Source organism: Liolophura sinensis, chromosome 10 (genome assembly GCF_032854445.1).
Source record: "Liolophura sinensis isolate JHLJ2023 chromosome 10, CUHK_Ljap_v2, whole genome shotgun sequence".
Lineage (NCBI taxonomy): Eukaryota > Metazoa > Mollusca > Polyplacophora > Chitonida > Chitonidae > Liolophura > Liolophura sinensis.
The window spans coordinates 29,952,612-29,963,980 of record NC_088304.1 but is presented as its reverse complement, the minus strand read 5'-3'; the positions used below and the strand labels follow the sequence as shown (position 1 = coordinate 29,963,980).

General features: G+C 40.4%; 1 protein-coding gene across 1 annotated transcript in view; it reads right to left on the bottom strand.

Moving 5' to 3' along the window:
• Positions 1-148: 148 nt before the first annotated feature.
• The window catches only part of LOC135477090 (ubiquitin carboxyl-terminal hydrolase 32-like), a 55,376-nt gene continuing 44,155 nt past the window's right edge, over positions 149-11,369 (bottom strand). Inside the window, exons 26-34 of the mRNA XM_064757244.1 lie at positions 11,045-11,322; positions 10,511-10,701; positions 9,749-9,835; positions 9,170-9,290; positions 5,168-5,359; positions 4,541-4,784; positions 3,958-4,103; positions 2,792-2,884; positions 149-1,898 (exon numbers count right to left, since the gene is read on the bottom strand). Coding sequence (XP_064613314.1) covers positions 1,728-1,898; positions 2,792-2,884; positions 3,958-4,103; positions 4,541-4,784; positions 5,168-5,359; positions 9,170-9,290; positions 9,749-9,835; positions 10,511-10,701; positions 11,045-11,322 — 1,523 coding nt within the window. The 3' untranslated portion in view covers positions 149-1,727. The remainder of the gene's footprint in view (positions 1,899-2,791; positions 2,885-3,957; positions 4,104-4,540; positions 4,785-5,167; positions 5,360-9,169; positions 9,291-9,748; positions 9,836-10,510; positions 10,702-11,044; positions 11,323-11,369) is intronic.

Genomic DNA, 11,369 nt, shown 5'->3' with positions numbered 1-11,369 from the left:
GGGCCCGTCTTAACGTCATTAGCCAAAAATTCAACCACAGCTGCAATGAAAATGTTTTGCTCTAGGAAGTTTAAACTTTGTACACCAATTCTTTACTGCATAGCAAGGCACCATACACTTCTTTCCTGTTCTGAGTTTGACTTTTTAAACACTTTAAGCTTGACAAATAGGACCCCTGGAGTCTGGAGTGGATGAAGTGGCTTTTGCTCAAAACACGGGATTATATTATTTCATAGACTCAAGTTAATACATGAAAGTAAGATATGTGACAGATATGTAGGCCAGACACATGTATCTGTACTGCTAACCTAAATATAACATAAGAAGAACTTCATTTTCCATGATTCTGCGAGTTCTGCTGATTTTAGAAAGGTGCTTTAAACTTTGTTTGGAAGGTAGGATAATATGTCACTAGGAAAATGTAGGTTTCAGCATTAAAGATGACATTCACCTGCCTTTGAAAATGTACATTTGTGGATGAAATTTTAGAACCATTTGGGTAGGTCAGATATTTGTACACAGTTCACATATCGTGTATGTATCTGGCAGATACAGGTCAGATATTTGTACACAGTTCACATATCGTGTATGTATCTGGCAGATACAGGTCAGATATTTGTACACAGTTCACATATCGTGTATGTATCTGGCAGATACAAGTCAGATATTTGTACACAGTTCACATATCGTGTATGTATCTGGCAGATACAAGTCAGATATTTGTACACAGTTCACATATCGTGGATGTATCTGGCAGATACAAGTCAGATATTTGTACACAGTTCACATATCGTGGATGTATCTGGCAGATACAAGTCAGATATTTGTACACAGTTCACATACGGTGGGTGTGTCTAGCAGATATGTGTACATGTAAGTCTGATACAAGCACCACGCTAATACATGTACAATTTACCTCAAACCTAGAAAGACAGAGAGCATCTAGTTACTGAGATGCCTGTAAACCCTTCACACACTCTCTCCCCACAGGTGGAAATTCTGCCTCATGTCAAATTCCCCCTAAGGAATTGGCCCATGACAAGAATGCCTCAAACAAAAGATAGAATGCACAGCTCTCATACACGTAAGTGTACTGTAAGAGTGAAACTGTTGGTCTCTTGCCAATCTTGTCAACCTGCTAAACATGTGAAATGCCTTATACATTTATAAAAGGGGTGTATAAACTGAGTATGCAGGGCACAATTTTAATTTTCACTCAACACCGATTATTTAACTCTTGACCTACAAGGATATTTACCTGTAAATACACATCTATCACTGGCTAAAACTGACAGCTCTTAAACCTGATACCACACTACATGTAGGTAGAGATTAAAATGTCACACTACATAACGGTATAAAATAAGAATACCTTAACTCTGTACAGTCCAACCTGGTTAGTATAGAAGTAACAAAAAGACATCAACAGTCTGCAGTCTCATGAGAACAAGGTGCAGTTATCACAGAATGTACATATGGGAATAGTGTAAACTGTCTGGTTATCTCCCCTGGTACTGATCACAACACACTACATATAAACATGTATGTGCATGTCACATTCTTCAATATCATCCTTCGGCAAATATGTACCAGCCAATCACAGGTAAATAAAATCATACATGAGCACAGACTTTTCACGGCTAGCTATACAAATGTACAACAACAACAACAAGTTTACACTTCCATAATTACACAGATTTCTACACAAGTTCGAGGGAGTGCTCCCCTCATTGTATCACGCACATCTTCTTGAATTCTGTCTCAAATTCATCGTCTATTTCCTGCATGTCAGGCTCCTTCCCACGAATATCTGGGTAAAATTTATTGTAGTTCATGTCAGCACGTTCGTAAAACAGGATGTAGGCGGCATTCATGTCCATCTGGTCCACAGCAACTTCCTGCAAAGAAGAGAAGCAAAAACACATATACAAAGGGAGACAACTGGTGACAATCTTCATTATTCCTCTTGTGGATACATTTTCGCCCATTTACATCTCTCTTTTTCTTTGCCATTTATGTTCAACCAGTATTATTTGTTTAATACTTTCACAGAAAATCTGGGTCATGAGTTTCAGCAGTAAACCCAAAATTGTTGGGGAAAAACAAGATAGAGTTCTACATGTCACCGTTCTGTTAAAAATATTTTCAACCTAAAATTCTTAAAATGTCAAAAAAAGGTTTGGAACCATTAAGGTTTGAAGTAGTGCTTACACTTTAATATGCACTGTACATTTATCAGCAGATATGTGTACATGTAGGTAACGCCAAGCTGATACAGGTACACTTGTGGTACTGGAGCAACATGAAAGCTGACCACAAAACACATGCAGTCTATGTACTCAACTTGTATTCCTTAAAGAATGTGTCTACAAACCAAATCATTCATATAATGGCAATGGTCATTTGACTGTTGTTTAAACCAATACTCAAGAATTTTTCACTTCTAAGTCAGCAACCAGTTGATCTTTGATCATTGATCTTTGACGAGTTACTGGCAAACTTTCCCACGTGGGAAACAGCAAACTTTATGCAAGACCACATGAAGTTACACTGCCGACTGCTTATTGCCACCAATGCCCCGAGAACAAATGAAGAAAAAGAATTCCGCATTCCTTGGAAGTTACCTGTCCGAGAATGGGTCTAAACCCATGTCTTTGGTGACCTGGCGATTGAAAGGAAAGCCTCTTTAACCACTCAGCCACGGGCCTGATGCTAGATAGTAACAGAAGTTTTTTTTGTTTTTTTGATGAGTATATCGCAAAGTGCATACATGCAGCTGTTATCTCCTTACCTTGCAGGAACTGTCGTTATAGCAGTACCATTTATCGTTGGGATTTTTAGCATAGGCCACATAATGACCTCCTCCCAGAATACCTGTGTGACACTGAAAATACAACAACATAAGTAGCCTTGATTATAGTTTTATGTTTTCATCTGGTAGTCATTAGCGGCTTTATGAAAGAGACAATTCTGAATTGAGACGAATGGTTGCAAATACAAGTTAAGAACAGAGAAGAAAAACTTTGCTTATCCACAATTTTGTGCTTCAACACTATTCTGTGCTTCTACACACCTGTGTGCCTCCACACAATTCTGTGCTTCCACACAACTGTGTGCCTCCATAGGCCTACTATTCTGTGCTTCCACACAACTCTGTGCCTCCACACTATTCTGTGATTCCACACAACTGCGTGCCTTCACACTATTCTGTGCTTCCACACAACTATGTGCCTCCTCACTATTCTGTGATTCCACACAACTATGTGCCTCCACACTATTATGAGTTCCACACTATTCTGTGCCTCCACAATGCTGTGTGCCTACACACACAACACTCCCATTACAAAACCTGCTGTATTATTTGATCTACAGACTAATAATTCATATAATGTAATTCTTGTGATAGTCAACAATGTCAACATAAGACGACGGTGAAAAGTGCTGTATTTTTTTCTTTGCCAAAATACCATGTGAGGATGTGAGGATGTAAGGACAAACAAGATGTTACACTTGTGAATGTAACCTAGAAAGTGGTTTAAGTCACAGTATTTTCTTTATCTGGGACACACAGCTAATGGTAGTACCAAATAAGCTAATTGTATATCATGAATGAATGCTTGGGGTTTAATGTCCTTTCGTTCAAGGAATCCATGCCACCAAAGTGATGCCGCTACTGAAATATCAGGCAGACACCAGACACTCAGACACATTATACTGACACTGGGCCAACCAGTCCTGTTTCCTTGCTGTGACCTCTCACTGCTGAGCACCAAGTCAGGCTGCAAGAACTAACATTTTTTGAGGTCTTTGTTAAGACCCATTCCAGGTTTGATTCTGGGTCTCCTGACTTAGAGGTGGACCCTCCAACTATTAAGCCACCAAAGCGATCTGTTAATATTGAAAGACTCCTCAAAGAGTTCAGTGAGTACATGCACATGTATTCTCTGCAGAACTTACTGATAAGGCGTAGAGGTTATAGCGGACCCCGTTGTAGTCTCCACTCTCAGAATGAGGTCGTCCAGTCCTCATGGAGATGCCCACAGGATCTGGACATGGTTTACTCGATACTTTAGTTTTGCTGGAGTCGTCTCCCCTAGCAGCTTCTAAAAGAATCAAAATAGAAAATTACAACAAGGCAGCATAAGAAAATTATGAATGCAGAGAGGCTGTATACCTCCTAACAAATGACAACATGCATGAAAAAAGGAATCTGCTCCAGAAGAATCGGAAATTGAACTACGGCAAATTCTTCAACATTTTCATTTTCATGTTTGCAAGATGTTTTATTCAAGCATATTCTGAGAGCACTGTTTTGTCCAGGCAGATGAAGTCATTTAGGTGAAGCCTTGAAATTGGCCCACCAGGACTGATGCACTCATATGGCACATTCCTGGCTCATAATAATCATCTTTAGCAGACTTCAAAAGTTAGATCATCTTTTTCATCTCTCTTCCTAAATAATTCGAGGTATCTTATTTACCATCTTTTCTTTGAAGGAAATCCCAGGACCCCATCTCTCTCACTATCCACACACACTCACCTTTACTCATGTTACTTGCTCGCTTGTCAGCTACCTGAGATGATGTGGCTGAGTTTTGATTAGATTGCATACAGCTCCCATTCATGTCATGTGACTCAGGGTAGCCATTGGATAGTTTGCCTTCAGCAGGGCAGCGGGGTGCCAGGTACTGGGTGGGGTCAAAGTCCTCGGTGGGGAACTTGACGATCTTGTGAGACTTGACCCAGCGGCCTGCCACAAACTGGAATCTCTTCAGGTTGATGATCTACAACAGGGAAACAAAACACTGTAACACTTAGAAAGTCCAGACATTAAAAACTGACATGCAATGCAACACTGTAACACTTAGAAAGTCCAAAGACTAAAAAGCACTATATTAAAAGTAAAATGACACAAAATGCAAAACTTTAAGACTTAAAAAGTTCAGAAATGTACAAAGTATCACATGTATAGCTTTCACCTGATTTTCAATCAAACTATTCACTCTTCTGAATTACTCTTGGTGAAAAAATTCCATGAAATTTTCGATTTACTGCTTATCACATATAATTTTACGTGCTTTTTTACAAACCTATTTACAGCAATTTGATCAATTAGTGAAAAACTCAAAGAAAGCTGAAATCTGAGGTTATACTTATGAAGTCTGACCAGTATGGGTGGGAGTCTCCAGATGTCAAGTTTCTTTGCGGCACGGCAGTGTTTCTTACACTTGGAGCAGTAGTACAGCTCTTCTTCCTCTAGCTCCTCTTCCTTGGTGAATGCGTGCAGACAAGTGTCCAGGTCAATCGGCTCTGACTGTAACCGTCGACTCTCTTCAACACTGCCGTGCTCCTCAAAAAACTGACAGAGGAAAGGTTTAAGTTAAATAGGATCTCAACAACAGGACTGAATCGGAAACAGCCTAACACAAGTCAGTCCTGGCTGTTTAATCTTTCGCTCATTCCCTAGTTGATGTTTTCTGTTCTGACACTGTTTTTGTATAGCTGTTTTCATAAAATAAAGAGGCAGTTCAACAGCATTGTGGGATACCAGGAGAGAATTTTTGCACAAATCGAAACAACTTAAATGTAAAGGCAGACAATTTTCCTCACTGTTTAGCTATTGGATCATGTTCATTGGAAAACTTATTATGCATGCTAGGCCTTCAATTACACAGAGTCATACAAGTTAGATTCTCAGATGAACTAAAAATCTGCATTTAGGACTGTGGGGATGGTAAAACATTCAGTCAACACCAATTCAGACCAAGCCCAGTGGCTGCATGTGTAGCCCAACTTCATATACATGTACACGTGCACTGGAATGTCCATGCTTGCGGGAGGTGGTTCGGGAGTTTATTCTTAGGAATTACGGAGTCGTGAATGATCTTTTAAATAAAGCACTATATTCATTGGGGGTCATTTAATGATCTGCCAAACCATGGAAATTTAAATCAATGCCTGAGTTTTTTGCCTCACAGAAGACATTGACTGCCTGGAGCACTTTTCTGGGATAAATGTTTCCAAGATGAAGATAGGGCTGATTTGCAGCAGAACACTTGGCTACTGACCCTTATCAGGGCTAAATCTTTGTTATATAACACAAGGGTCAAGGGTAGGGACTGGTTATGTACTGAGGTAGTCCCTCGTTTTCAGTCTGGGGCTTCAAATCTATGTACAAAGCTATGTAGGTCAAAGCAACTGTCTGACAGTCCGGCTAGGCTATATGTTGGAGGCTTACATCCTCTAATATAGGTAGATTCAAGAAATAATTTATATTAAGTGTTTCCTATTTTTCATCATGTCGATCTATCTCTACTGTCCTTTAGAGTTTATGTTTAGGCTTTAATGTGAGTTTGTGTCATCCCAGAAGACCAGGCAAATTTCTTGCCTATTCACAGCAATGCAGAAATAAAAAAATGCATGATAAAATTAATGAATATGAAAGTATTTTAACAGTTACTTAAGTGCTCACAAAGACTGGATTTTACCATTTATTTTGTAGTTATTGTTAACAAAAACAGATGTACACTGTAATGTAGAGAAAAAAGTAATAATTCGGAACCATCCACTGATGTGATGTTGGACAATTAATCAGTACATGGAAAAAATAAATACATAAAGCCACAAAATCCTTCACAACTGACCAATATAAAAAAGCAGAAGTATCAAACTTTATCAAATCCTCAATGCTATAGACATGTACACTCAGACATGCCGTGTTCTCAGCAGCTGTGTGCAGGCCACTGTACTGGGTATGAAGATACATCTTTTGGGGGTACTGGAGGGGTGTTTGGGAGTGGCGAGGAGTGCCTTACAAACCATCATGGTATTTCCACATGGCCGGTAATGAACGGCAATGTTTGTAGTTTGGACACACTAACTTGTCTAAAGGCTTCTTCACGCTCACCAGTCATGGCCTACATATATACTTGAAATTATCATTTAAATTTCAAGGACGCGGTGTTGGCCCCTGTAGCAGATTTGAGTTTTAACCATAAGGGACTGATCTGTTTTGGTCTCCAATCGATGTCATGGTCACAGGAAACTTCATACATAAAGGATGTGTTTATATATGGATTTGTGTGGGTTCCTAGCAGTTTTAGCCAAGCAAATTAGCTGATCACTCTCATTTCTGTATTACACAGTCCTCTCTTCTTTCAAGAACTATGTCAAAAAACCTGTGAACATGTGTACTGAATTATGTTCCCCTATTTAAGCCCCACTGGGCCCCATGCAGAGTAACTGATTCATTTTTTTGGCTACTTCTTGTTTTCCTTTGAAGGCAGAACAGATTCGGCATCATTTCTGGACTTCTCTTTTCGGTCAAAATTGATGACACGTGCACTCTGTAAATTTCATTTGTTTATACAGCCCTATGCCCTGCTCAGATTATACAGCCCTACGCCCTGCTCAGATTATACAGCCCTACGCCCTGCTCAGAATATACAGCCCTACGCCTTGCTCAGATTATACAGCCCTATGCCCTGTTCAGATTATACAGCCCTATGCCCTGCTCAGATTATACAGCCCTACGCCCTGCTCAGATTATACAGCCCTATGCCCTGCTCAGATTATACAGTCCTATGCCCTGCTCAGATTATACAGCCTTATGCCCTGCTCAGATTATACAACCCTATGCCCTGCTCAGATTATACAGCCCTATGCCCTGCTCAGATTATACAGCCTTATGCCCTGCTCAGATTATACAGCCTTATGCCCTGCTCAGATTATACAGCCCTACGCCCCGCTCAGATTATACAGCCCTATGCCCTGCTCAGATTATACAGTCCTATGCCCTGCTCAGATTATACAGCCCTATGCCCTGCTCAGATTATACAGCCCTATGCCCTGCTCAGATTATACAGTCCTATGCCCTGCTCAGATTATACAGCCCTATTCCCTGCTCAGATTATACAGCCCTATGCCCTGCTCAGATTATACGGCCCTATTCCCTGCTCAGATTATACGGCCCTATGCCCTGCTCAGATTATACGGCCCTATGCCCTGCTCAGATTATACGGCCCTATGCCCTGCTCAGATTATACGGCCCTATGCCCTGCTCAGATTATACGGCCCTATGCCCTGCTCAGATTATACGGCCCTATGCCCTGCTCAGATTATACAGCCCTATGTCCTGCTCAGATTGTATCGAAGAAGACTAAACAATTTTATGAACACTGCTCCTAATCCGATATCTGTGACATGTGTACTACCAAATTAATGTAAATTCTGAGGATGTTTTGGAGCAAACGCAGTTAGAATATGAATAGAATATTCAGCATATGAATGAAACAGGCAGTGGGTCTATGGCTTGACTGACATACACCTGGCTGGGAGAATCAGACCTCATCTGTATCATTTCTGTAGTAGGCCTACAAACCAAGGATTCGTGTACACCGATGTCTGTCTAAAGTAACGTAGGAATTTATAATATGAAATCCTTGAAACCGAGGGATTAAAGCAGATTTAACACTCGAACAAATGAATGCTATCATTTCTGTCAGGATTTAAAAAGCTCATGATTGAGAGGCACTCTTGTAAATGTGTGCCAGTCGCCACCTTCTTAAAGCCTCGGGTCTGAGCTGTGAAAATAACGGTCTACATTCTGTAGAGCTGTTAAATGGTGATCATTACATCGACAAGCATTACAATTTTAAACTTTACCGTAAGTTCTTCACTGGCAAGCTATTTTACTACTTTCACCCTTGCTTCTTTTATGACTCCTTTACAAGTGCTGTCACGTCATGGCATACACAGTGAAAGTTGACATTTTCGATCAATATTCTCTTCCGTAATACCAATTTTTCAATTATTTTCCGCTAGATTCATGTGTATAGTTCAAATATATCCCTGTAATTCTTATGGCATCTTGTGTGACTGCTGATCCTGTGATCCTACATGAAGGATCACACTTGAATGCATGAACTTTCATACAGTCCTCTTGTCTCACAGCAATCTTGACTGGCAAGACTTCAGGAACTCGCCAGCTATCCGGGTCCTGCCATTAAGCGCTCCAAACTTGCTCCCTTACTTTGCAGTCTTATCAACATCCCATTCACATCAACGCAATCAAACAACTTGAAGTACCAGCAAAATATTGTTTTGCCTTTCACAAAAATCCTACACATCCTCTGTCTCTCAGTTGTTACAACCCAGCTTCCTGTCTTACCCTCTCATGTGAGGTCTGGTAACGCAGATGGAGTGCTGTGGGTTCCCAGTCTATGGCCAGGAAGGAGCTTCCAAACTGAAATGGGGTGTTGTTACAGTCTATTTTACATCCTCTGCAAAATCTGAAACACAAAGTGAAATTTAAAGAATGCAGGGTAAGATTTCAGCATGTTCTATTTTAACTGACATACAGAAAGTGTTATCCAATGACTTACAAAAATTTTCTGGTACACAGAGTAAAGTTCATCTGACCCTTGTGTTTTTTTGTTTTTGTTCTTTTTTTGCCTTAAGGCATGGAAAGGGAATGAATGGACATTTAAAACTCACTCCTTAATGAAGAACAAAATGCTTGTCACCAGCATTGGTCATTTACCATTCACAATATCTACACATTTCAAACCGAAATACATGTTTACTTATTTAATCAAAATTACTTCTCAAAATACACTGCAGGCATAAATTGCCGCTTAACCATCTCCTTGGCTATAAAATAAATCAGCATCACACAACTAAATGAAAGTACAAGTTATACATACGATGTAGAGGAAAAGTTACACACACGATGTAGAAGAGAACTTACTTATACCAGGGGCACCAGGCACATGTGTAGCCATCCTTCTGTACCACTTTCAGCGTGAACGGGTACTCATAACCCAGGCTGTCATCGCTGTATAAGCACAAACATTAAAGTCATATCACCTGCTTTCACACTAACCAGACATAGCTATAGATACAGAATATCTCACACATAGTTGCATCCCATATTATTAACAGATCTAGAGTGGCTTTAGAACTTCTGGCACTTTCTCCGTAAGCCTGTCATATATTCTACAAAAAGCAACCTTTAACAATTTCAGCTGGGAACAAACAAATAAATAAAATGTAAATATTAATATATGGTTTCATTTCACTGCAGAAGCAAAGTACAAACAATATAGATAAGCTTCTTCACAATCTGTAGTTTTACCCAAAACACCAAATCACTTATTTAATATCTTCTTATCATAGTCGTGAATTTTTTTATTTATTTATTCATTGGATTGGTGTTTTACACCGTGCTCAAGAATATTTCACCTATACGATGACGGCCAGCATAATGGTGGGAGGAAACCGGGCAGGCCTGGAGGAAACCCATAATCATTCAGCAGGTTGCTGAATTTAAATCCCATAAATCCCACTCCGGCAGTACAACATTTATAATAATATCAAGGCAAGTGAAGTCGTGGAAAACATAAATTTCTGAACCGAGGAACAAGCTCCTGTGAAAACCACCATTTTGTCAAGCCTTTTAGCTGCCATATTACATGTACGGTGAGAGCAAATCTTAAAGCCTGCGACATACCAGTCCTGGGCATGGTTGGTGGTCTTACTCTCTGATGGGGGAAGGGGGCTGACTAGTCTAGCAACCTGTGTCCACACAAACTGATACAGGTCCTGATTGGATGTCTTGTCGTGACACGGCAGGATGATTGGTGTCCCGAACAGGCTGGGTCGAGACTTCTGGGAGGACAGGAAGTAGACGTCCAGGTGTATCTGAGGACGAGGAACTTGAGTGTACTATAAAGGACAGCTATAAAGGTGATCAGAATAACACAGGAGAGAACTGCACAAAGGGAGGTACATCCTTTGTACACCTGAGTATTCAAATGAAGTGAATAAACGGATAAAAGTGATAAAATTTACCTCTAGGTGAAAGCATTAACTCATTAAAGATTAAAGATTTGTCAGTGTACACAATCCACTGTTCACATATTCAATCAAAATTACTTCTTGCACTTAGTCCAGACAAAGTTTCCATTTCATTGCGTTCAATGTGACAAGCACAATGAATAATAAAACATCCATTTCTTTGCAATTTCGCCCTTTTACCACGTACCATCTTGCGATGCACCCCTATGACAAATCCATTAAAGATGTCTCCGACAGTGCGGGGGAGGCTTTCTGTGGAGGCACCGTTGGTGCTGGCCGAGCTGGGGTTGCGGCTGTGCCCTGGGCTGGTGGGTATGGAGGAGCCATTAACAGGGCTATTTGTTAAGGATAGTAAGGTGCCCATGGTCTGTGCAGGGTCTAGCTGATGTGGATGGCCGTTAAGCTGATCCCCTGGGCCCTCACCATTCACCAGCTCAGCTCCACAGGGAGTACAACTGGCCTTTTCTGAAGACATAACAGTTATGGTAGAATAATGCACAAAGCTTCTCTTC